This window comes from Passer domesticus, chromosome 13 (genome assembly GCF_036417665.1).
Source record: "Passer domesticus isolate bPasDom1 chromosome 13, bPasDom1.hap1, whole genome shotgun sequence".
Taxonomy (NCBI): domain Eukaryota; kingdom Metazoa; phylum Chordata; class Aves; order Passeriformes; family Passeridae; genus Passer; species Passer domesticus.
In genome coordinates, this window is record NC_087486.1 from 5,322,729 (window position 1) to 5,349,702 (window position 26,974).

A 26,974-nucleotide genomic window follows, 5' to 3' on the forward strand; every position below is an offset into this window, starting at 1 on the left:
CATTGCACCACCTCACTGTCAGCTGTGGGGACACTGCACTGAGAGTGTCCTCTGCTCAGGAGCCCTGGGGTCCTCACCTTTCTAACCAGTGAAACAGGGCAGTCACCTCTTTTTAATCAATGGCACAATGACAACAGGTTGTCTGCAGATTCTCTCATTACAGCTACACGAAGAGAAGGAATAAAACATTGTGGTGACATTTTGAGGAAACGTAAGCGCCTCAGGCAGTTTGACACCTTAGATGGGAATACACCCACACACACAGACTCACTTTTCGGTATCTCCAGAGCTGGTTCCCCTTCATTCCATGGCAGTCATAGAGGGTCACAGGGCTGCTGTGGGAAATGGCATCAAAACAAAACTTCTTGGTGTGCTGAGGATCCCCTGGACGGATGTCCTCTCTCCAGCTGAAGGTGAATACCTGTCAGGACAAACAGGAGCCTCACAATGGCTGGTACTGGGTGTGATACTGTCACTGGCACAATGCTGTTCCCTGTGCCCACAGGATGGCTTCAAGGGAAGGACAGTATCTTCTAGAGGAAAAACTCCTCCTGCCTCTGGGGACAGGGACTGCTGACCAGGGGACTCTGTACCAGCCATCACATAGAATGTGAAACGAGATTGTGCTGCTGCAGCCAGCCATGCTGGTCAGCCTGGGTACTAGAGCAGCCCTGGATGTCTCTGCAATGCAGACATACATCAAGGATTAAGTGAGCAGCTGACCAATTACAGCCCTTCCCAGCCAGCAAAAAAGCCAGAGAGCTCCAGCAGCTCGGAGTTAACGCTGGCAGTGAACACCAGAGTCTGCACAGGCAGCCTGCAGTCACCTTGAGAAACTGTCCCACACTCCTGGGACAAGAGAGCAGGAGCCACAGCTTCCCACCCCACCCACAGGAGTGCAGGAAGGGCAAACACTTGGGCGTTGCTTCCTGATGCTCCCTTCTACTGACCCTGCAATGAACTCTCAGCACTCAGGTGAAATGAGGGAGGGACTCTACAGAGCAGAGGAAATTTTAACTCCAGTAACTGAGCACCACCTATGCCTGGCAATGCAGTGCCCTGATGGAAGGGCAGCACTACCCATGTGCTTCTGCAGGGCTGCCAGCCAGCACGCCTCCCTTCCAGTCCCTAAGGAAAAAGCTGTTCTGGAGGTTCCTTTGGAGTCAGCTGGAGGAATAGTTCTCCTCAGAGATCTCCCATGGGGACTCAGAAAGGCAAGTAATGATCAGGGTGCTGCTATTTGAAGCAGTGTGGCCAAAAACTTTTGCACAAAGAAACTACTTAGTTCTTAGCTGTGTTTTAAATCCCTCTTGAGACAGAAATTACCACTATCATTTAGGCTCAACGCTACTCAGAAGTTCAAGCCGCATTCTCTTCCTAAACATAAGCCAAAACTAATTTTCAAGATCCTCCTGACACAACAGAGGCTTAGTTTTGGACTGTGCCTGAGTAAATTGGTTTTGTTTCTATTTTTCACGCATCAAATTGATATGCAACAACCCTCTGTCTCCTACTACTGAAGCCATTCCCTGAAGAGTTATGCATGGCTCTGTAATAAAGGCATTGTTTTCTTGATTCTTTCTCAGCTCAGCTGCTACAGTTTAGACAAACTAATATTTTCCTCCCTTCTGTTACAATAAAGCTGTCGTTTCTGGCACCTCATATGTTGAGAGGGTGAATCTATAACCTGGCTGGCTTCATCTCTCCAGCAATGGTTGGGTGTTTATAATGCATTTGCCTCCTGTCAGGAGGATGATAGTGAACAGTTATTGAATGCTCCTGCAGGTTCATTAATATGCATGATGCTCCTCTATCACTTCTTTCAGCACAACCTTTGAAGTTAATATTCACTTTGTTACATATTACAGCTGCCTTGTTACTGGTTTATTGTTTTGGCATACTGTTTTCTTGTCATTTCTTTTGTTCACTCCGAGAACTTCAAAGCAGAGGTAAAAGCTCAGCACAGTCTGCCAGGCTCCAGATCCCCTTGTGCCACAAGCACAAGCCACATCCTGTCCCAAAGTACAATCAGCATGTGAGCCTTGGGGTGCACCTGACAGCTCTGAATGGCTTCCTTCAGCACTGGTCCTTGGAACCTCTCCCTGCCCACATTCAGGGGCTGATGATTTCTCAGGTTGTTACCTGCACGTTGTTCCATGCTGCCTCTCCTCTGTCCTTCACACAGTTCTCCAGCCTCAGTGGGGATCCCAGGGCTCCATGCTTGGTGTCCACACACAGTCCAGCTCCCACATTGCGTATCTGAAATAGTGAATTAATCACTGAGTCTCCTACTCCTACCAGGAAAGAAAGCTCAAATAGTCTCAAATTGCAGCAGTATTTGTATGAAGATAGTTTTTAAGATTCCTCTCTTAACTGTGAGTCTGAGCTGGCCAGTAACAGCTGGAAGCAAGCACAGAAGCCAGTTGTACCCCAGCACACAGCAAAGCCTAGCAGTGACAGGGTTGCAGAGCCCACTGTGGGCTGGGTTGTCTGGTGGTGCCATTTTCCACAGGTCTGTACCTTGTACCTCCTCCCTTAAGTCTGTGCCAGTGTGAATATGCTATAGCAAAAGTACAATGAATGTTGCTCTTCTGGATTCTTAAGTACTTTATATTTGTGAGTTACTCTTATGCTATAGTAATTCCACATTAATATTTTGTTGAATTATTTAACTTAAGCTATAGATTAAGCGTTGTTAAGTTTAAGTGCTGTTAAACCATTAAGCTTAAACTGTTGGTTGATTCAGAGCTAAGTTTAGTAAGGGGGTCCATTCTGAACCTTGTGACTCCAAGGGAGGATCTCCCTTATTCTTTTTTATCCTTACACTTTTCCATCCCCAGTCTTCACACAGGTAATTTTTGGTTTATTTCAATTTTAGATTAATTGATTTTAGACTTCAGTTTGCTTCTTTGTGTGCTTTAACCCTCTAGAAAGTAGTAGAGTGAACCTTACCAACAGATTTTGTCATGCTTTCACTTTTATATTACACCTGCTTTTGCCAACATCTTTGCCAGTGATTCTCTGAGCAACCCAAAACACTCAGCCACGAGAGTTGTGTGTAGCAATTCACAGCCTCACTCCTGGGGTGATTCTACTCCCAGAACACAGATGACTTTCAGAAATACAATTGGTTTTCCTGCCTTTCACATGAGAAGGCTAAGGACAAGTGTAGCTCAACACAGTTGTGAAGCCCTTTGGAAATACAAGATTTCACTATTGCTCAGCTGCTGCCTCTCCCTAATCCTCCCTCTGGCATCTTTCTCCTAAATACAAACATGCAGAACAAGCCAAGTCTCTATTCTCGTTGGAGCTGTGCACTAACAGAAGCAGCTGCCTGCCCAACTGCCTGCTTTGATCAGGCCAGTGCAATGGCAAAGGAGTTTTGGGTTCTGAAGCATCAAGCAGATCTTTAAACACTCGCTCGCACCTTACTCACAGCAACCGAGGCACACGGGCAGCCTTAAAAAAACAAACTGCAGCCTGACTGCCCACTGCAGATGTCAGAGCACAAACTTGCCTCTCCCCAGGCAGCTGCTGGAGGCTCCACTGGTGGGTAGAACTTGGGCAAGTCCCAGGCGACCTCGTTCATGAACCACTTGAAGCTTTTGCAGTTGAGGTTGTTGCGAAGCTCCTTCTGAGCGGCGACGTCGCCCGCCGAGAGGTGCCGGTACTCGGGTCTGCGCTGGTAAATGTACTCTGCATATTCATCCATCCACACCTCAGCCACCCTCTTCAGGTTCTGTGGGGGAGAGCGAGAGGGGAAACCACCTGAGAGTGCTGCACAAACCACCATTAGCATTCAGAGCAGCTCGCATGTTTTTGCTCAGAAAGGATTTTCATTCACATCCACTCTTTCTCTCCAGCTTCAGGACAAAGATTATTTTTATTACTCTGTAGTTCCAAGGGACTTTTAGAAAGATATTTTCAGTTGAGGTCAAAACAGAATCCTGGCACTTGGCCATTATATCTAGTTCCTTGTGGCTAAGAAAAACAAAATTAATCAAAAGGGTTTTTTTTCCCATTTTTTCTGTAAGGAAACTAGTCAGAGCATGATGCTGGTAAATACCACAGGACATTCAAAGGTCTCTGACAAAAAGCTGCTTTCTTAAATCCTTCTTATTGCATCTTTTATATCCATCTAGGAATGGGATTTGAAGTACTCCCTTCTGAAAAGCTCTAGTTCACAATACTCTTTCTTAGCACTATTTTTCCATTTTCTTGGGTAAAACTCTGAGATACCTCAGGAATATGGAGCTTTCAGGCGATGACCCTTCAGAACAGAAGCAAAGGGTTTTACCTTGTGGCAGCAGCACATTTAATGTATTACTGTAAAGCTTAATCCCCTGTGCACTTCCAAGACAGCAATAACCACCCACTGAAGACAACCTGCTTGTCACAGTGCCCTTGAGAGTGCTGGAGCTTGGGCTGTTCTCTGGCAACATCAGGCACATTCTTGGTGCCCCTTGGTGATGTGCCATGTGCAGTTGTGACTCCCCACCTGAAGCTGCTCAGTCCAGCAGGGATCATTTACTACCAAAAAAGTTAGGAAGCTAAGAGTGAGCAGTGTGCTGATCCTGCCCCAAATGCAACCTGCACACAACAGGAGCAGGTGTTTACCTCAAGGTGTCTGTTAAGATGCCAAGAAACAGCCTTTCCTACCTCTCTGCTGTCTCCTTCCAGTACTGTGGGAGTACACAAGAGCCACATACTTGAAATCAAAACACTATGAATCAAAAGAAGTACAGCTCCCTCCTGAAGAGATGGCACAGACAGGAGAGTGCTCTGCTGTTCTGACAGGTCATTGCTGGGCTAAGGAATAAATCCAAATCTATAACTGGGTGATGCCATTAAAGCATTTTAACACTGTGCAAGCCTTAAGATTTCAGAACAGCAGGGCACCTCTCTGAGGTTTTTAGTTTTGCAGCCTTCCTGCTCCTAGGATGTTTTTCTCCCACCAGAGGGCAATGCAATCCCTCCTCAATTTGAAAATTAGCTAGAGAAACCCAGTGCAGGATAGACGAAAGCTCTTTCTTCTTTGGGCTACACTAGATTAAGAAATAAGATGGCAGGGAACATTCCACTGTGGAAAATTACAGCTTGCCCATTCAGTGGTCTGTGATGCTTGAAGTTGAGAGGTCTTTCAATCACCAAATCTAATCACCACACTGAAGCCTGCTGCTCTTAGAGAGCACAGCTATAAAATGACTGAAGTTATTATACAAATAAAGCCATATCTTGTTTTTATAGCCAGTGCCTGATCACAGAGTCCCTGCCCAGCACCCAGCAGCGGCTGATGTCTGGAACATGGCAGCTGTTCACATACACATCTGCAGCTCCCTTTATGCACACACCCACCACTGCAAAACTGCTCAGCTTGCACTGCACAAAGTGCAAATTACAGACAAAATCCCCTACATTTACCTCCCATTGCAGGGTGAGAGCAGACAGCAGCACAGCCACGCTGCAGTCAGACTCCTGCTGTGGGCAATGCCACTGCCACTTACTCTTGCCAGGCTGACTCCTGTGGGAACCTTGTATGGAACATATTTCCTGTAGATATGACCAACTCTAGAGCAAGGGATGTCCTCCATGCGACCTCCACACATCCAGACCTGTGGAACAGTGGAGAAACACATTCAGTCTTGGCTTTATGGAGGAAAATGAAAAAGAAAAGTCTTCCAAGTAATAAAAAAACGTAACCCAGATTTTTACATTAAAGTACACTCTTCCCAAATCCCCTCCCCTCCCTGCCTTAGTCCCAAATCCTATAACAACCTGCTTAGAGCCATTCAGCAAGCTTTGATTTAGCAAAAGTGCTCTCAAGCCTTCTATACAGAAAAGAACAGGGAGAAAAATCCAAGCAATGAGAAAACAGCACACACCTCGCTATAAACTGATATATGTTATTACAGCAATAGTAACCACAATAGTTAAACTGGGCTGCCATAAAAAAACCTGGGTGTAGGTTGTGTAACAAGGCTGTAAAAGGGAGGCCATCTCCCTAGTACAGGTGGTCATGTGTTATGCAAAAGGCTCCAGCGAATTCATGAGCCTGTTCAAGTGCCAGAAATCAGAAGAAACTGCTGCTTTTTCCTGTGGTTATCACTGCTCTTTTATGGTTTCATTGCTGACATTCATTCATTGCTTTTGCAGCCTTACAATTAAGTGGAAATCTCTGCCTGGTGAACACATAAATAGCTTTAAAAAAGCCCTCAGGAAGTCACTAGAACTCACTGCTAAGTTGGAGATGACTACCTTGATGCTTGGCTAATGTCTAGAGTGAACCCAAAAGCTTCCCTCCCCATCTGGGAAGATTTCACTTTGTGCCAGCACTCTACACCAACTTTCTTTTATTCTTTCTTTATAGCATGGACATAGTAATTTTGTCCAAGTGAAACAAAAGGAGATGTTTTCTAAACCAGCCAATCTACCTCATTAGGTTTAAGAAATATTTCTGTGTTTCTCAGAAATATCCAATCAATACTTAAAGAAAAAGTACCCTCTAGAATGCCAAAGAAATGACTTTCTGAATTCCTGAAGTGAGGCACTGCCTTTGCCTTTCTGTTTGTCCCCAGATCCCATGGGAGAGCCCCAAAGGCTGTGGATTTTGGGCAGGCTGGTGCAGTGCTCTTGGTTTCCTTGCTCACTGGGGCTAATTTGAGCCACCACAGTTCACTGTACAATGAGCTTAGTCAACAGCTTCACACAGAGCAGGCAATTCCATTAATATTCTACAGCGACAATATTAAATACTTAGCTCGGAAGAGAAATATTTGGCCAAGGCTGCTGCATAATTATTAGCTCTGACACTAAAGTCCTCTGGAGTTTCAGCTCTGTCTGCTGGCCCTAATAATTACAGTCATTTGCTGACTGCTTATAACCTAATGGAGGTTGGTTGCTCTCAGTTAGAGAAATATTTTTCACGGGCAACTTCTAAAGTTCAAGGTACTTAATTACATGTCGTTACGGTGAGAGAGACAAGAAGAAAGTTGACAAACACTCCTCCAGAATTTCATTCCTTTTGTCCCTGCTGTGTCCTGAGAGGCTGATGCAGAAGAGATGAAAAAGAAACTAGCACTCAGCTTCTGTGAAGTTTCTTATGGAATTAGAAATGCTTTTTATTCTGCAGTGACTGTGCTTTTGGCTGCAAAGGGGCCAGAGCGTGATTTCACTGCTGGGAAATTAACAGGCTGAGAAAACAAGAATTTGGACATGGTTTGTGTTTCTAGGACAGAAATGGTTTGTGCAAGGCTGTAAGAGCTGCAACAGACCTGGGAACCGTAAAACCTCCAGGAGCAGCAGCAGAAGCCCAGAGCTCAGCTGCACAGACACACACACTCCTCAGCACCCTGCAGCAAGAAGCCTGAGGGGGTCACAGCAGCTGCATTTGGGTGTAACACAAGCCTGCCTGCAAACACCAGACTGCTCTCTTTGCTGCCTGCCCACAGGATGCCTCACCTGCCCTGTCTCTAAGGAAAGGCTTTCAGCCAGGCCACCACGAATCCACTTCTCTGGAATATGATGTCCCTGTGTAAGCTGAGCAGCTGAGCCCTGCATGGTACAGCTGGAGAGGAGAGAGCTGTCCTTGTGCTGCACAGCTGGAGAGGCAGCAGGAGTGGGAAGCTGGACAGAACTGATGGGCCAGGAGCTCCAAGCTGGTACGAGACTCCAGGCATAGATGACAACATCACATGAACACATGCAATGTGATCAGAAAAGCTACTTAACCGAGTTGCTTAAAATATCCCCTTTTCTTACTCATGCTTTCAAATATTGCAAACAACGCTGCAATGGAGGCAATGGAAGGCTTCCTAATCCCTACAAGCAGAGCTCAGTGACCCTTTCAAGGTACTTTGCCACCTCTGTGCCTTTTTAACGTTGCCTCACACTGCAAGTGACAGTATGGCACCCGCAGTACAAATCTAATTTTAAAGGCATGCTTTCCATTCATTCGTTGCTGCTTTGATTTATTTTATTAGTGAGCTGCTTTGTGTGGTGACAGAACTCATTACAACCTCCATAAAGACAATTACCAGTCCTTATCTATACAACTGGAAGAAAGGGGAGAGGGAAAGAGCGTGATATGCATTGGTAAAACACAGCTAACAAAAGCATTAGAAAGCCAGAGCTAAAGGTCAGAGAATCGCATCCAGGGGTCTGTCAAAGAGTAAATGCAAGAGAAGCAAACCCAAAATAGCTGTGTGCTAGCTGAGGGAATGCTTCTGCTCAGCTACTGATATTTGGTTGTTTTTAAACAAGAGTACAGTTCCCAGGCACGACACACCAGAATGTACACTGCTAAAAATACTGTGCTGTCAGACAGCTGAAATGGTGCTGGGCTGTGGGGCAGCACCTCATGCCTTCCCCACAACACTGACTGCCACTTACTGCCTTCTCTAGACCTGTTTTCTAGGTGTTTTACACATCCTGCCTCACTCCTCAGCTGACATGACAGAAAACGTCAGAGCCTGACCTTGCACCTGATTTCAAACAGCCATTTACGCCGTAAGAACAAGAATTAAAGCCGGTCAGGCAGACAGTGCTTCTTACAATAATCTAATCAGATCTCATCAAGAGAGAACAGGAAATTTCTCTTCCTCCTCAGGCACAATTTTGCCAATCTTCATTTTGGGCTTGGAATCCAGCAGCTGACAGATCTGCTAGAATTAAGAGAAAACCTGGCTACACTGAGGTCAACGGGCACACTGAGCAGATTTAGCTAAGGCCACAATCTCACCCTAATAATAAAAACTACACAAGGGAAATAAACTAGCACTGGTGATATTGCTTCCATCTTCCCAGCAGCCTGGAGAGCTGTAACTCCATATTCATAAAGCGACTCCAGAGCCTTTGATTCAGTCAGTATGCTGTGAAAGCAGCAGATAATATGCCACCTATTCTCTACATGGGAATGTTATGCTGATCCAATTCCCTTTCTGCAATTTCAGAAAACAATGTCAGGTAAGACAGCTGAACCTCTCCTCTCAAACACACAATACAATGCTGCAGTTGGTGTGTGAACACAAATTATCTGGGTATACAAGGTTTATGGTTTCCAAAGACTGCACCATGATGTGCCAATGCTTCCCAAGAGGGAAAAAACACAAAGGATAGTTAAGCCTTGAAAATAAAGCTGCTTCTGCAAGAGACAACAGAAATGAAGACCATGGGATGGACCAACAGAGAGCAGCTGGCTGGCTGTGTGAGCACACACTGAAAGGTGGGAAGAAAAGGGCACAGAGGATAAGTCAAGGGGGTTCTCTTTGTAACAGAGTAGGTGAGAGGATGAAAGTAAGGGCAGTAACTCAGGAAAATTGTAATCCTCTATACTGGAAGCATCAGCTGCTCCTGCTGCTGGGACTTGGTGCTCTCTGAGAGATTAAGGCAGCCTGTGAGGCACTGGGATCTGTGTGTTTGCACAGCACCTTCTCACACACCACACACCAGTAGAGCCCATCCTCACCATCTGCAGCATTTCAGAGTAATGACAGCACTTTCTAATGATCACATCTCTGGGAGTGGAGGGGAGCTCTTCCCTGCTGCTGCTTGGTGGGAGGCTGCTCAGGAACCTGAACCAAGAAAAGGCTGCACAGAGGTAAAAAATTCAAGGCAATGGTCTGAAACTGAACTGTGCATCACCAGATAGGAAGGGAGAAAGAAGCCACCCTGTACTGCAGCTGAGGGCCTTAGAATTAAGCAGCATGTGCTGGCTAAAAAAATAAAAACCACAAAAAAAGCAGCAGAATGCCCGGCCTGTTCCAGTGTGGGCAAACGTGAGCTGCTGGAAAGTGGAGTGAGGATGTGCCTGGAATAAGCAGTGCAGGCTCACAATCAGCACTAACTTCAGCAACACAAGAAGAAATGCTGTCAGAAGGGATCCCTTGGCAGCTGCACCCGAACTACACACCTGCCAGAGCCCAGTGGCAAAATGGGAATCAGAAACGTGCTGCTGGCATGGGGCACAGGAGAGGCAGGCATGAGACATGTGAACAGAAGCTGTGCAGCACTGGGATTTGTTGGAAAACATGTAACATGTTTTATGCTGTGGAAATCAGGAGCAATCCACGTTGATGGTTTGGGAAGAGAATCTGGAAAAATGCAATGATCTACAATGACCAGAATAAGTGCAATGGCTCTTTTCCTATTGCTGAAGCAAGAATTGAAGACCACAAGTACTAACCAGCTCTTTTGTCTCCCTTTTAATTGTTCTTTTCAGGGAAACTGTCAATTTGGCTTGTTTGCACCGAGCCCTTTGCATTTTATGAAGGCTTTACAATCTCCAAATTACAAGGCAAACATTTCTAAAACTGAAATGATTTATCACCTAGAGATGGACATTCCGGATTCCCCTTTGCTCTTCAAGTACAGTGTGCAATTAAAGGACTTAGAACCACACCACTCAGGTCTGAGAAACAAAGTACATTTATATTTATGCCTACACAAGTCAGACATATCCCTTTTTACTCTTCTGTTTCCCCATAACCAAAAAAAATCAGAGACTATGTATTTATGGAAGAGAGCCGTGAAGCAGTTTAGTGAAGATTTATGTAAACCAAACAGAATAGAAGCCACAAAAACACTGGAAAAGAGGCAACACCATCTCAAATAAAACTGAGCGTAGCTAAGTGCTGTACAATGTAGCACTTGCAGAAGGGAACAGTTTAAATGCTTCACACATACTGCTCCAAATTAAATGCACTTATGTAAAAAAAAACCAACAAAACGCTTACGTAGGCAGCTGCTAAATTGTGTTTAGAAGAGGAAGGGTCCATTATAACTTTGGGTAAAGAATTGAGTTTTGTTTCCTCAATCAGGAAGATTGACTGCAAGAGAGGAGAGGTGAGGAAGTGGCTCCAAAAAAGCAAAGAACCCCACCTGAATGAAGCGTGCTGAACAGAGGAACCAGGAGGCAGCAGAAAGGAAAGGTGACAAACACCCCACAGAGACAGCTGTGAATGCTTGTTCACCCTTTCTCCAAAACACAGGAACGCACTTCAAGGTCAGCACCTGGGAATTCACCTGTAACTACCAGTGGAGACTGTGATCTGCCTGCTGTGTTTGGGGTGACCTGACCAGGAACACCGGGACCTGCAGCAGTGCTGCCTCACTGAGCTGCTCGGGATGCAAGAGAAGGAAGCAGTGCCTGTTTGTGCTTGAATATGGAATGGATAGATCAACTCCTTCCTTTCTGAACTAGAAACTTCTGTTTTATGGGATTGCCAAGACCAAGAAAACAACAAGCAGTTAAGGTTAGAAAGTTCACCTCAATTTTTTGTCACTCCTACATGCAATGTTTTCTAATGATGTTTGATGCACATGTTTCATACAAAGTGCAAGGCTTCTAGAGTTTGATCTACCCTCTAGCAAAATGTTTTCTGAGGTGTTAAACACTGATGCTTTCTCTGTTGGCTTGCTTGAAAATTTCTGTTTAGAAGGAAGCAGAGCCAGCTGATAACAGAAATATGTACGATTTCCAAAAAGAAAGGCAAGAGACTCCTAAATAAACTTGTTTATTTCCACTCTCTTGGCAACAGAGCCCTGTATTTTAAAATAAAGGCAAAACCAGCAAAGCACAGTCCATGAATGGCCAAAAAAAGAATATGCTTAAGGGAAAAAAAAAATCCAAAACATAAAAAACCTCCCCCAGAAGTCTTGTACTCCTGGTGAGGCTCAAGAAGGCCAAATCCAATGCAATGGATGAGCAGTTCAGAAGAGTACCTGCACCCACAACACCCAGGGACAGGAACAGATTCTTTGTTAAAGCTGGGCTGTAAATCTGGCATGCTTAGAATCTGAATCCCCCTGAGATAATAAATAATGTGAAAGTGGGTACCCCACGCCTAAAGCCAGAGCTTTAAATTGTTTGACAGTGCACCTTTAACTACAAAATCTCAGTCTGCTTCTAAAGGTAAAGACGTAGCTCTAAGCACACCAGGAAACGTCATAGCTTCATAAATTCTATGAACAAACCTTCTATTCTTGCAATTGCAGCAAAATTATTAAATCTATCAGCCACAGATGAATGTATCAATTTATCTTAATTTCTGAAAATACACTGAGCCTCTTTCAGTGAAAACTTCATTTTTCTGTCACACAATGAAAGAAGAAAGGGGGTCTTTGCAGAGATTAATTAAAGCAAATGTATCCCTCCATAAATTACCATCTCTGGACTGAAATAAAACACAGCATGTTTCAGAGGGGATAAGCAAACAGATGAATGAAGCAGTCTTATTTCCTGCAGATCAAGCAGTGTGACTGTCTGCTGTGGCACTGGAGACAAAGGGCTTGCCCAGCCACTGTCATCACTCTTGGAAACCAGCATTTTCAGAGAGGAAGAGCCTGAATGCTGCTCTCCTGCAGAGAATGAGTGCCTTACACAATTTCATTACACGCAACACAAAGGTGAAATGGCTCTAACCACACTGACACCCCCAGAGAGGGTGCCCTAAGCCCTCCCTTCCTGCCACTGTCACAGAGGACAAGGGACATCCAAGGTGACTTGGATTCTGGTGAGGAAATGATGGAAGAAAAGGCTGTCTCAAAATCAGGGTCTTTTCTCCCACTGTGTTCTGCCCAGTAGCACATGGGGTGTGTGTATGCAGTGTGGCTTGCTGAGGATTGATATGCTCTGAATTGCACAGAGGCATGGAGATTCTGGAATCTGTTTTGTAAGACACCAGCCAGGACTTGTCAGGGGAGACAGGCAGAATTTTAGCTGCTGAAGCCAAACTGTGCAGTACATCCCTGCTATCCCCTAGCCTCGTGCTAAGGTCAGCTAGTTTAGATCAGTGGCATGCAGACACCTGTAAAATCAAATATTCTACCTCTGAAAGAAACATCAAAGAGAGTTTAATGTAGACATCTTTACTCAGTTTGGTCCAGGCTATGGACTGGGCACCTGCCTTCAGGGGTTTGGGACATCCTGGTTGGTTTCCCAAACTGGATTTCAGAGTGCCATATTCCAACCTAGCACAGGTACCAGCAGTCTTGGTGGGTTACAGTGACTTGTTACTCTTTGTATGCATTTTTCATCAGCTGGCTAACTCTTAGAGCCCTCCACTGACCAGCTCAGTCAATCAGTTAGTGGCACAGCTGTCCCCAGGCCAGGCAGACAATGACCCAAAGTCATTGCCATAATGACTCCAGTTGTTGAAGATTTCTTCCCGGGTAAGTAACAGCTTGAGTTCCTCACAGCCAGGGGTCAGCTGGACTGACTACAGACAAAGCTGCTCTCTCTGAGAACTCAAGCTGAGCACTGAGGTCCTCCTGGAACTGGAATCCTCCTTCCCTTGAGGAGAAGAATATTTCACCATCTTGCCAGGGTGAGCACTAAGCAGCCCCAGAGGCAGAGAGCTCCACACCAGCTGACTTACCCTTGCTGGGAAGAGTGCATGCATCCGAGCTGTGAGCCCAGAACAGGGACACCCCAGCTAATCCTGCTCCAAAACTCACCCTCACAAGTCACTGCTCACATCAGTGCTGATTCTTCTGTGCACTATCTTACTACTCCCAGCTCTTTCACCTTTAGTCACAAGCAAAAGTAAGGACAAGACAGATCATTCACATTCTGCGCCTCAGAACAAATTCTTACTTTTCAAAATAAAAGTAATTTCCAGAGAACATGGCTCACCTTAAAGGATATTTCATACTGCTCTCCTCCCCATATCTCCAGACCTGCATCATACCCTCCCAGCTCCCAGAACCACTTTCTATCGACTGCAAACAGTCCTCCAGCCATTACAGGAGACCTTAAGGAAAAACCAGACTCCATATTACAAACACATTACAAAGACACAGATCTCTAGCTAAACATTTAAAAAACAAAGAAAGATTTGAAAAATATTCTTTTCACTACCCAGTCTTCCCAGTGCCTTTACAGCCCTGTCAGTGCATCAAACAGTTGTTCTGGGGTTATCTACTGATTTCCCACTTGCAAACAAGGAGGACCAGACCAGGCTCCCTTCAGAACCTGCCAATGCCTCTCCTCCAAGCAGGGAGGTGACCTTAAGTGACAGGACACCACCTCAGCCCAAGGGACCTGTATGCTCCACGCATGGTGCTCTGCTTCTGTTGTAGGATTGAGTCTTTGAGTTTGACCTCAAAAAGTGTTTTGTTGGTTTGTTTTTTTTTTAAACACTGCAGAGTATAAAGGACAGCAGAACTGTCTCAATGTTGGCAAGCAAAGCAACAGCAGAGCAAACTTGATCACAGATTTGCTTCTGCAGTGCACTGTAATAATCAAAATTGCTGTAATTATTCTGCTAAGTTTTCTTCTTCCCCCACCTGGGAATGACACATAACCCACCATTGATTTGTTGTTTTTGGCAGAGCATTAGGGATACTAAGTTATGTTTGAAAGATCTCAGTAATAAATGACCGCATTAATTGTTACACATTAGAGCTTTTCAATGAAATGTTAACTTCTGCAGGAATTAAAGTGGCAAAAAACAGCAATGAAAAGGAGAGTGTTCACAGCTACTATACAATGCATTTCTTTTAAACCAGCAAAGCAAACAGCTGCCAAAAAAGCAAGTAGCTTAACACCAGCTTCTGGCTTTTGCTGTGCTGAGGTGTAAACCAACCCTGCAGCAGGGTGTTATTTCATTAGCTGGCTCTTAGCAGTTTCAGGAACTTACTCAAAGGGATCGCTGGGATCAGGTTTCTGTAGCTCAGGAGGAATAGGGATTCTCTTGTAGTACATCTCCCAGTCAAATGCCCCTCGCATTGCGTCTCCAGCCTGGGTCTCATATCCAAAGTGGTCGTGATCAATAACATCAATCATTGGACAAACGATAGTCTTGCGGTTTCGGGCAATGCGATCTGAAGGTTGGAGAAACACGTTAGAAAACCTGCACCAGCTTTCACCATGAAATTACAAAATTACAAAAAAGGAGCATCAAAATATGAAGCTGTCCAAGAATGACACAGCTTTCTTCCTGTTCCTTCTCTCGTGAGCAGATGCTCCAATTTATATCAATTTACCTGCTACTTCTGCAATCACTGAGAGAAAAACACCAGGCACCCATCACCCAGAAGCAGAGTGGGAAGACACAGCCACACTACCACAGAGAACTGACTGCCAGGCTCAAACCAGACTTGTACTCGGTGAGCAATCCTCATTTCCACAAGTGACCAGGATGTGAACTGAACCCCTCCTGTGCAGATCCAGGGAATAACCCTCTGCACCACCCAGCCCTAATTGCCAGACCAGAATCTGGCAGGAAGCATTTCAGACTAATGGCATAAGTACTCTCAGCAGAAATGCAAGTGTTACCTCCTCCCCTCCAACCTTTTCTTCCAATCAAATAATGCAACATAGGATAAATTCCTGCACAAACATCTGGAATTTCTTAAATACTTTGTTACTGAGAGGGTCTCTTGTTGGAAGTTAGCTCTTAGAGCAGAGGTGATAAAATGATGTTTCAGCTTCCAAAACACACCTCACAGAAATCCTTCCTGTGCTTTACAAATCAAAGCATCCACTTCGTGTTCTCATTTAAACAGCATTGGAGCTAATTCTGTCCTCCCTCCCTGGGGTTCATAAAGCTGCAAATGTTTCAAACTATTGCCAAATATAAACTGTAGTGAAAGCAACAGCACAACCATCCATCAACCCTGCAGGAAAATCCAACTCTCTCTTAAACCTCTGCTTGACTATTGTTGCCACAGCCTATTTGAGAAAGTCACACCTCAGAGAGCTCTGACAGGTCACGGGCAGCAGGGCTGGGAAGGAGTTCGGTACTGGCTGGAGGCAGGCAGGTACCAGAAACAGACACTGTCCCTTCAATTAGTCATCCCTGAAAGGAACTGACACCTCCTCAAAGATGGAGAGCTGCCTTGGAAAGGGGTGCCCATGTTCTACAAATACACACCAGTGAAGGAGTGTAGGGGGATGCCCCCAATGAGAGAGGGACAAACTAGCCTTTGTCCCCCAAAAAAGGAAGAAAGCCCAGAAGTTTCTCCCAACGATCAGGTGAAAAGCCACCTTATAGGACCCCAGAGACTTCACTAAAACCTTAGGGTCACCTAATTGGATGAGAGCCAAAAGATCCCGCCTGGGCCATCAGGTAGAAAAAGAGAAGACAAAAAAACTGCGAGGCTTTTGTGAAGGTGTTTTACCAGGAGCAGACCTCTGTACCTGGATCGGATTTTCTGTTTATTGTTTTTCCTTTTATTAAACAGTTTGGTTTCCAACACTGCAGCAGAAGCCATCCTGCTCATTATTTGCCTCCAAAGGTAATAGCTGAGCTATCCTTTGTGTGTATTAAGTTTTCTTTTAAAGGCTCATAAAACCCTGGCCCGACGAAACAAAACTTAATACGTGGCACCTGGACAGAATTTCTCATATTGAGGAAGATGGTCTAGGAATTTTTGATTACCTCAATCAAAATAGGACAATTTTCCTTGGTATTTGCGTTTTTGGGGAAGCAGGCCTGCACCTGAGTTTTTTGTCGCGTTAAAAAAGAAAACTCAGAAGAAGAGATTTGGGGTTTAGAGGGAATCCCAAATCGAAGCCTCATACCGGTGAAGAAGAGGCTATAATTCAGACGGGACGGGAGCAAACGGCACACCCTCAGAGGATACTGTGAATCGGCTAAGCTGAAACTGTTGCACCCAGGACCCGGGAAAAAGTCTATACCAAGAAGGACGACCAGAAGACTCGGTGAGTTTCACCATGGGAAATCGGTTGTCAGTAGCTGAGCAGGAATTTTTTTCGTATTTTAACTATAAGTTGGAAATCCAAGATATTCAGTTTGACAAAAAACAGCTTAAAAAGCTTGTAAAATGGGTCTTAAAAGAATTCCCAAACTCAGACATGTCTCAGAAACTCGATCCAGACTTCTGGGATTCAGTTGGACTGAAATTATATAACACAGAAAAGAACAAGAAGTCCAACTTAAAGCTGCGTCCAATATTCAGGACGGTATTGAAATTTGTAATAATGGAAAATGAAAAGCAAGCAAAGACCAGGGAGAGGGCAGAATGCAGGCAGGACAGAGAAGACAGGAGAAAGCGAAGTTCTGAGGGGACCCAAAAACCTTCCTTTATCCCAGCCGAGAAACCCCGGTGGAGAGGCCGGGAGGCAGCCAGGCCAGCTGCCCCCCCGCCTGCCTCACCGACCCCATCCCGAGACAGGGGGGAGCAGACCAGCCCTGGCCAGGCTTGTCTGCAAAACCCGTCTTCCAAAAACCCTACCAGAGCAAAGTCCTCTATATCTCCTCTCAAAACCTTGCTTTGGCGTTCAAAATCGGTGAATTTTGACAGTAAAACTGGAAAAAGCCGAGCCGATAGAATCCAGTCTGAGAACAATAGAGCACGTGGCAATCGCCATTATAGCCCCGAGCCCAGCTCTGTCCTTCGTGGGCGTGGCTCCTCAGACTCCCAGGAGTCCCTGGGTGGCTCGTCTCTGAGCTCCTGTCCATCAGAGCAGGGACGCACCCCTTTTGTAGGCGGTGCCCGGTCGGTGTCCCTGCCCCTGCTCCCCGCCCACAGCCCGGGACAGCACACCCCCTCTCTGCCGAGCGTGGGAACCGGAAGTGATGCGCCGGAACTGACCCTGTCCAAAATGGCGGCGCCCATGTCCGATAACTTACCGGAACAAAAAACAAACTATTCCTATGCTCCACAATGTAATTTCAAACAATCTAAGGAAGAGTTTAACACACAGGGAGTCACAGATACCTGGCAGAGGATAAGAAAGGATGCAGTTCAGGAAGGAGAGTGGGAAATTGCATCGAAATTGAAGGTTTTTCCTGTGAAATACACTGCAGGTCCGGGACCCAGGGAAACATGGCAACAAATTAACTTTGCTGAGTTAAAAGAGATTTGCAAAGCCTCTCGTCTGTATGGTAGAGATTCTGCCTATTTCAGAAGCCTATTACAGGCCACCTTCACAGCAAACATATTCACTCCACATGATCTAAAACAGCTTTGCACATCCCTGCTATCTCCAACAGAATTTTCTCTGTGGGAACTAGCATGGAAACGTTTGTTAAACGACCTTTTAAGAGGTTATGCAGGAACTCCAGCTACTGCAAATTTGACTATAGATCAGCTCTCAGGTGAAGGAGCTCATACAGATCCTCAAATACAAGCCCGAACTCTTAGTAGACAAGTATTGCAGGATGTCAAAGAAGCAGCAAAAACAGCTTTGTTACAGGTCCCTGATGGCAACAAGCCAGAACTAGATTTCACAGAAATAAAACAGGGCACAGATGAGCCTTATATTAAGTTTTTGGACCGTTTAAAAATGGCATTAGAAAAGCAGATTCCAATAGACCGAGCCAGACAAGAGTTATTAAAACGGCTTGCAATTTCTAATGCAAACCCAACCTGTAAAAAGGCATTACGTACATTACCACAGGATCCTGAGCCCACCCTGACACAGCTAGTAGATGCTTGCAACCGCCTGAGCACCCCTGAGCATGCAGCAGCCATGCAGGCAGAAGTATTGGCCAGTGCCATCACAACAGCTCAAGAAAACACCCTAAAGCAGCAGGAAAAAGCAGTAGAAAAGCAAACACAAACCCTAGCAGAAGCTTTAATAGCATTCAAAGGTGCAATTGAGAACCAACAAATTCCAAGGGACTCGTGCCATTCGTGTGGTCAGAGAGGTCATTTTAAAAGGGGATGTCCTAGGACCCGCAGAAGGCCATTGCCAAGAAACAGTGGATGCAGAGGTTTCTGTCACAATACTAACAGCTTTTACCCAGCACAGGGTTTTTCGTACCATCTGCCGGGAAACGTGCAGCCCAGCACGGAGCAGTGGCGTGCAATGATACAAAAACCACTGCACCAGAGGCCAGAGACCACCACAGGCCACCAAGTTCAGAACTGCAACACATCCTTGCAGGACTTCCGACCACAATGTCCCCAGGTACCAGACTGGAGCTGTCTACAGCCCAGCCAGTGATGCTAACCAATGCTGTTGCTTACACAGTGTCTACAGGACAGCTGGGACCTGAACCACAACCACGTCAGTTCTTAATAGTGGGAGTGAGCAGATCCCATGCAGAAGGTTTTTATGTCATTCCAACTGTGCTGTCTGTCACCTGTTCACAGGAAATTACAGTCTTAGCTTTGTGTCCAGACCCTCCATGTTTTTTACCCAAAGGACTAACCATAGCGCAAGCTTTCCTCCTACCAGAGTCACAGAACAACACAGCTGTCATCGCTTGGACCAGGCACATCAGCCGCGGGCGGCCTCAGCTCACCTGTGTCCTGAAGCACCTCGGGCAAGCCATCACCCTCACTGGCCTGATAGATACCGGAGCAGACGTCACTCTGATATCGAGATCGAAATGGCCACAGGACTGGACCATCGTGCCTACGCTGGATCAGCTGGCAGGTATTGGTGGTCACTGTGAGAGCTTTCGAAGCTCGCACGCAGTCACATTTGAGGGGCCTGAAGGTCGTGTTGCCACCACAAGACCATTCATTGTAGGAGCTGATATAGTTCTTTGGGGACGGGACATTTTATCACAATGGCATCTCAGGTTAGAAACTGGATTTTAACAAGATATCTTAGTAGCAGCAAAGGACCAAGCATCAATGCAGGAGACAACAGATCAGGTCATCTCAGCAGTAGAGAAAGCAGGACTCACTGTAGCAAAAGAAAAAATACAGACACTTCCTCCCTGGAAATATTTAGGATACAGGATCACAGAACAAACGGTAACTCCGCAGCCACTCCAGCTAAGGACAAATCCAAAGACCTTGAATGAAGTGCAGCAGCTTGTAGGCACTCTGAACTGGCTTCGTCCACTACTAGGCCTTTCAAATCAGGACTTGGCTCCTCTGGCAGATTTGTTAAGAGGAGACACAGCCTTAAACTCACCGCGAGAATTCAACAAAGAAGCTCAAAATGCTTTAGAGAAAGTGATGAGAGCCATCCAGTCACGTCAGGCTCATCGGTATAATCCTAACCTGTCTTTTTTGTTTGCAGTTTTAGGGGAGAGTCCACAACTTCATGATTTGATATTCCAGTGGGATCTAGAGAAGAAGGACCATCTGATAATCTTAGAGTGGGTTTTCCTATCGCGTCAATTGGGTAAAACTATAACAACTTGCCCTGAAATTATTTCACAATTGATTATCAAGGCTAGATCTCGAATGCTTTCCCTTGCAGGAAGAGATTTTGCAGAAATCTTTCTGCCTGTCACAACCATCTACTTAGAATGGTTAATTCAAAATTCAGAAGTTATGCAATTTGCTTTAGAAAATTTTGCAGGAAAAATTTCAGTCAATTGTCCCAAACATGAGCTATTAAGTTCATCTTTAAAATTAATTCATAAGCCTTTAAGAAGTAATGTACCCCTTGAGGCAATCACATTTTTTACAGACGGTTCTGGGAAGTCTAAAAAATCTGTGATTGCTTGGCAAAATTCAGAGACAAAAAAATGGGAATCAGATATTGAGGAAGTAGATGGTTCTGCACAGATTACAGAGTTGGCAGCAGTTGTACGGGTCTTTTCAAAATTCACATTTCCTTTTAATTTAGTAACAGATTCAATTTACGTTGCAGGTGTGGTGGAAAGAGCAGAAGGATCTCTGCTAAAAGAAGTTGCTAATGATCAGTTATATAGTTTGCTCAAACAGTTAATCTTACTTCTTTCCATTCGACAAGAACCTTACTTTGTAATGCACATTCGCTCACATTCTTCTCTTCCAGGTTTCTTAGCAGAGGGAAATGCCATGGCTGATTTGTTAGCCATGCCAATCCAGCACACACTTCCTAATGTTATTGAACAAGCAAGAATGAGCCATGCTTTCTATCACCAAAATGCACCTGCTTTAGTAAGAATGTTTAACATCTCTCAGAATCAGGCAAAAGCAATTGTTCAGTCATGTCCAAATTGCCAGAAATTAGCTATACCAGCAATAGCAACAGGAGTTAACCCTCGAGGCTTAAATAGCCTGCAGATATGGCAAACGGACATCACTCAATATCAGTCATTTGCAAGGTTCAAACATATACATGTATCAATAGATACCTTCTCAGGAGCAATTTTTGCTTCTGCACATCAAGGAGAAAAAAGTAGAGATGTGATTAAACATTTCTTACAAGCATTTGCATCCCTAGGTATTCCTCAAGAAGTCAAAACTGACAACGGACCAGCCTACATTTCTAATAAATTGCAAGAGTTTTTCAAAACTTGGGGTATCAAACATACCACAGGTATTCCACATTCTTCCACAGGCCAGTCTATTGTAGAAAGAGCACACAGGTCATTGAAAATGATACTAGAAAGACAGAAAGGGGGGACAGAAGTGCTTTCTACAATAGAGAGGCTGAATAAAGCTGTATATGTTTTTAACTTCTTAAACAATTCCTTTATGGAGCAGGTACCACCAATTTTCAGGCATTTCAGCAATACCAGTCAGGCAAAGCTCAAGGAAAGACCACCAGTCTTCATCAAGGATCCAGAGACAGGACAGATTTCAGGACCCCATCCTCTTGTAACATGGGGCCGGGGGTTTGCATGCATTTCTACAAACACAGGTCTTCGATGGATCCCTGCAAAGAATGTCAAGCCACAAGTGCAGCCGATCCGAGAGCAGCAGACGGCACCAGAAGAAGAATGCACAAACAACTGAGCCACGGATAGAAGCAAAGACTGTTTTCTAAGTTTGCATTAGTTAAAATTGTTTACAAGAAAGTTTTGCACTGAAAAAAGTTTTGTAGTTATTGTTGTGATAAAAAAGTTGTTAAACCTACCTCTATGTAAAAGTCACACATATAGCCAGAAATTTGAAGCCTACCTGGAAAAACACTTCACCAAAGTTAAGATAGAGAATTGGCAGCAAAAATTATTGGCATTCTAATCTATACTCCTTTCTCCTCTTTCTTTCTAAATGTATAGTAAAGGGTGAGATGAAGGAGTGTAGGGGGATGCCCCCAATGAGAGAGGGACAAACTAGCCTTTGTCCCCCAAAAAAGGAAGAAAGCCCAGAAGTTTCTCCCAACGATCAGGTGAAAAGCCACCTTATAGGACCCCAGAGACTTCACTAAAACCTTAGGGTCACCTAATTGGATGAGAGCCAAAAGATCCCGCCTGGGCCATCAGGTAGAAAAAGAGAAGACAAAAAAACTGCGAGGCTTTTGTGAAGGTGTTTTACCAGGAGCAGACCTCTGTACCTGGATCGGATTTTCTGTTTATTGTTTTTCCTTTTATTAAACAGTTTGGTTTCCAACACTGCAGCAGAAGCCATCCTGCTCATTATTTGCCTCCAAAGGTAATAGCTGAGCTATCCTTTGTGTGTATTAAGTTTTCTTTTAAAGGCTCATAAAACCCTGGCCCGACGAAACAAAACTTAATACACCAGCAGCTCTCATTCACAAGAAGGATTTTTCACAGCCTTGCAGACTATGAAGTTAAATATAGATATATATAGGCGATAAAAACCTTAAAACTACTCAAAAATTGTATGTAAAGATTTTTTCTGTATCATAAAGCCATTCCTTCTGCAAGCTATTGAATGACCATGTGATAGTTTATTCTTGCTCTAATTAGTTAGTTTAATAGTTTACCCAAGCTGTAAATTATTTCAGCCTTCATTTAATGAGGAAACAGAAGAATATGATTTCTGCTCTTTAATTAACAAAAGCATATGACAAGGTCACTGCGCAGTGCAGAACTCCAGAACACAAAAAACCCCTCATACTAAACACAACAAATTGCCAACCATTCACTTGAGTCTTGTGGTTGGTTTGCTCTCTCTTTTACGACATTCCACCTCATTTTTACCCACTTCCAGCACGGGGGGAAAGCAGCAGGTGGGAATAATTTCAGATGCCCCCACTCACCTAGCAGAGGTGGCAGCCAGTTGACGTTGGCCTCGCAGTGGGAGTCCAGGAAGGTGATGACGTCCCCGATGGCCACCGAGGCCCCCAGCATGCGGGTCCTGATCAGCCCCTCCCTCCTCTTGGTGCGCAGGATCCGCACGCTCGGGAACTGCGCCATGTAATCCTCCAGGCGTTTCTTCAGGTGCTCTGCGTGGGAAGGAGACATTGGGACGCTGAAACAGACAATTTATTGAGAATGCTGCTCTGTCTATACCAGAGGGGGATGGCTTTGGAAGTGTGGCCTCAATAGGTAACAAATGCAGCAACAGGAAAAAGGAAATAAAAGTTACTCGCTTTTTTAACTGCCTAAGCAAGACTTTTGAAGGTGTTCCAAAACTTTAGAAGCAATTAAACAGAGGAGGGGAAAAAAAAAAGGAACAAAAAGTATGGGATGAGAAAGAACGCAGCAGAGGAAAAGGAAAAGGAATAAAGAAACAGCTGGCAGACCATGAGCCAGGATTCTTGGACACGTGGAAAACCACTGTAATTTAGAAAAGACACAAAGGAATTCGTTTTCAGAAGTAAACCACACTCAGGGCATTTAAGTGCTGTGTGGTTTCTTCAAAACACACAACATAACAATGTACTCATGCATAAATAAAAACCAGGAAAAAGCCTAGTCAGACACCCTTCCATGCTGCAAGGCAGGCACAGCCACAGTGTGTATGGGGATGGCTTCCTTAAATGCTTATCAGAGGAGATTTGCATTTAAATATGGAAATATTTACACAACTGAACATGGACTGGAGCCACATCTGAATTAACACAGTGGCAGTCACCATGATTAACAAGAATTCAAACAGGAGAGCTGCAGAGAAAGATCACTGAGTGATCAAAACAATGGACAGCTTGTTCCAAAGTGGAGATAAAAAGTTTGGTCTGCATAACGAGAGAGGGGAACACAGCTGCCTTTACATCAAAGAGTGAAGCAGCAAAGAAAAACCTAAAAATAGGCTGAGCTGACGCTGGCCTCATCACTAATGGGTTGATCTTTCAGGCATCTGAAGTTTTGACAGCAAAGCCCATTCAGAGGGTGCCAGAGATTGTTCATTAATGCCCCACACCACCCACTGCAGTCAGCAACCCATGCAGGAAAGAAGCCTCACCAGACAAAACTTCATATCTTACATCTAAGCAAGTAACTCTTAAAATCTCACACAACAAAACTCGACTAGAGGCAATCACTGAAATACAAATAACCCTGTGATGGTATTTGCCTTCTGTAGGAACACATCCTCTCCACTCTGTACGGCACATCTTCCTCAGCTTCCAAAGGAAGCATGAAAGGCAGGGGCTGGAAAGGCCAACAGCAGGAAAGTGTCCCTGATCAGGGCACCAGGGAGGCTGGGCATTGGAACAGCTCACTGAAAAGAGCAAAGGAGCAAATAAATTTAACCCAGTTATGAGTTCTCCCCCTTGTGCTGAGCTGGCAGCTGTGAGGATGGTCAGGAGCCCTGTGGCTCCTGACACATTCTGTGCCTGCTCTTTGAAGCAGCCATCATGTGCCTTCCTTCAAACATCACCCAAATACACCTCCATGCTTTTGAGGTATTCCCAGCAAGCTCTCTGCCCTGTTCAAAGCTTTGTTTAACATTCCCCAGGATTTTATTTCACTGATTCACTTTAGTGTTTTGCCTGACAAGTGCAATTGTCTCACAATATCTACATAGGTTTCCCTCTCAACAGAGCCCTTAGGACTTCTTGATGTCTAGTGTGCTTTTCCCTCATCCTTTCCAGGTCTCTTCTGAATAGATCCTCTCAAGCAACCAGAAATTTTGTCCACTCAATTACAGATTTTTCAAATAAGGGCCTTCCACAGAGACTAGACATATTATTAGTGCAGCTGCCTTCCTCCTGAGGCAGTGGGCAGACTTAAAACGAGAGGAATTTAAAAAAAAAAAGAAAAGAAAAGCTACCACTGTTTAACATCAGAGCTCATCCCTTGCCATTGTTAGTCTGTCACAAAAGATTGTTTCATCACAGAGAACAAACAATCCTCACTTCAAGCATAAATCAGCTAAGCCCAAACCAGGATGCAGACTTTACTTAATGTACCCAAGACAAGATAAACACGAGAGTGGCTGCTGGTGCTCGTTATAATAAAGGAGGGAACCATCACACAGATACTCTCAGTCTGATTTCCCTAACAACAGCCAGAGATTGATAATAGCAGAAGACACTTGGAAGATCAGACTACATAATACTTACATTATTCAAGCCAAATCTATAAAGCACTGGGATGTCTTAAAAAATCCACAGCTCCAAACCAATGGAAAATATGAAGAGCCTTTCTTCAGCTCTTTATTTTGATTAAAATGAGACTATGAACGATCCCAGAGGTTTGTCTACCACATGTGTGTTCATCATTTCCATTTTAGCATCACCTGCCTTTCTGACATGTTCTGGTTTGTGGTGCAATTTCATCTGAGGTGACACCTGGAGCAGCTGAAGTGACTCCTCCAGGGGCACAAGCACAGCACACTCAGCCTGCTACCAAACACAGGAATGTCCTGGGATCTGGTCTGACACACCCCACAAGCTGAACACAGTCACTGGCCTTGGCCACATCAGTTGTGAGGATGATGATGGCTGCTCTGCTACACTGACTGAGGTCAGGGTGATTTGTATCTACTGAAGAACAAACAGCTAAAAATGGAGATTTCCCCATTTTTATAGAGTAATGGGGAAAGGAAGGCATTGGAGCCATGGAGTTGTCTCAGGCAAGTACTCTGCAAAGAGACAGCAAAAAGTCTAATCCACAGACTTCTCACTGCATTGCCAAAAGCTGGGTTTGCTTCTTCAGCACTTTACTACACTTCCATAGTAAGAAAACACCAAAGCATTCCATGCTTGCAGTGAGGAGCCTGCTGTTTGCTGCACTGCTGAGTGCCTCACACCTCAGGAATCGTGTCCCTGCTGGTTTGGAGAAAAAGGAAAAGCTGCAGGTGCTCCAGCAGCACCTGTGCTCACACTGCTGCAGGGGACACACCTGCTGAGGGCTGTCCTGCAGGATCATGCTCAGCTAAGCTGCTCCTCCCAAGTGCTGCAGAAAAATCCGTGTTTGGTCACTGCATTTTGTAAGATGAAGACTTCTCTATCATGAACTGCAAGTGGGCAGAGTTTATTGCATCTGCTTTGCCTAACTGAAGAGTCACAGACATCTGAGCAACCTCACAATATACAAAACTCAGTAAAATGTGGTTTTCAAAGAGATTTTTTTATTTCCTTATCCTTGTGCTATTCCTGCCACACAGCCTGGCTTCTATGCTCCCAGACAGAAAATAGTTATTTCATTCTATTTCAAATATTGTCCCAATTAAGCCAAATTTTGCTTTTAAAAGAAAAGTTAAAAATCCAAACAAGTGCTGTTAACTGCTACAAAATTTAATGAAGCTTTAAAAGAAATATATTATGGAATCTTGTCACACTGAGTAATTTTTATTACAAGGGCAATTTTCTTTAATGAAAGTTGTTAGGTGAACTGGACAGATTCCAATGGCTTTGCCTATGCTGGGCAAAGTAACACAGCCCAAAAAAATAAATGAGAGCAAGATTATCTGCAGATTAAAAACTATTCTGGTGGTTTGCTAACACACTTTGCAATAAAGTTGATGTACAGTGTATACATTAAGAGTACTAGTCAAGAACTGCTTTCTTTACTTTGAGCTGTAAATAAAGCTGAGTGAAGACAGCAGAGAAGCTTTAGAGGCAGCCCTAAACTTTCCAAAATAAGGCATTTTTTTCCCCATTAGGTCAAATTTCTGTGGTGGTCTTACTGTACTTCTTCCCACTGGCCTCACCCAAGCAGAGCTGCCTTCAGATCCCTCTAGTCTGGTGACCATGGCAAGGACTTTCCAAGATTGGAATACCTCATATCCAGCTGACTTTTCATTCCAACACTGTACTCTGCCACCTGAAGAGGCACCTAAGAAATTCAAAAACAAGCATATGCAGAAGCTGGAGGAAGACAGAAGAGTCCAAGGAGGTTTTGTTTTTTTTTTAATAGTTTATAGTCCTTGTAACAGCACTGCAGTGTTTGGCAGGGAAGGGAGTACCAATATTTGCCCTAGAAAAAAAAATACCAGCCATGACTTGAAAATATTAAAGTGATTTATGTCCTGTGAAAGA

At 44.5% G+C, this 26,974-nt stretch overlaps 1 protein-coding gene and 1 long non-coding RNA gene across 3 annotated transcripts in view; one reads left to right on the forward strand and one right to left on the reverse strand.

Annotated features, from left to right (window-relative positions):
* The window catches only part of GALNT10 (polypeptide N-acetylgalactosaminyltransferase 10), an 87,297-nt gene that overhangs the window by 6,168 nt on the left and 54,155 nt on the right, over positions 1-26,974 (reverse strand). For both annotated transcript variants that reach the window (XM_064388124.1, XM_064388125.1), the window contains exons 5-11: positions 22,808-22,993; positions 14,637-14,820; positions 13,631-13,748; positions 5,505-5,612; positions 3,518-3,739; positions 2,143-2,259; positions 272-421 (exon numbers count right to left, since the gene is read on the reverse strand). In XM_064388124.1, coding sequence (XP_064244194.1) covers positions 272-421; positions 2,143-2,259; positions 3,518-3,739; positions 5,505-5,612; positions 13,631-13,748; positions 14,637-14,820; positions 22,808-22,993 — 1,085 coding nt within the window. The remainder of the gene's footprint in view (positions 1-271; positions 422-2,142; positions 2,260-3,517; positions 3,740-5,504; positions 5,613-13,630; positions 13,749-14,636; positions 14,821-22,807; positions 22,994-26,974) is intronic.
* LOC135280315 (uncharacterized) lies at positions 15,870-22,201 on the forward strand. The gene is made up of 2 exons (XR_010347321.1): positions 15,870-16,663; positions 19,148-22,201. It is a non-coding gene; the product is annotated as an uncharacterized LOC135280315 (long non-coding RNA).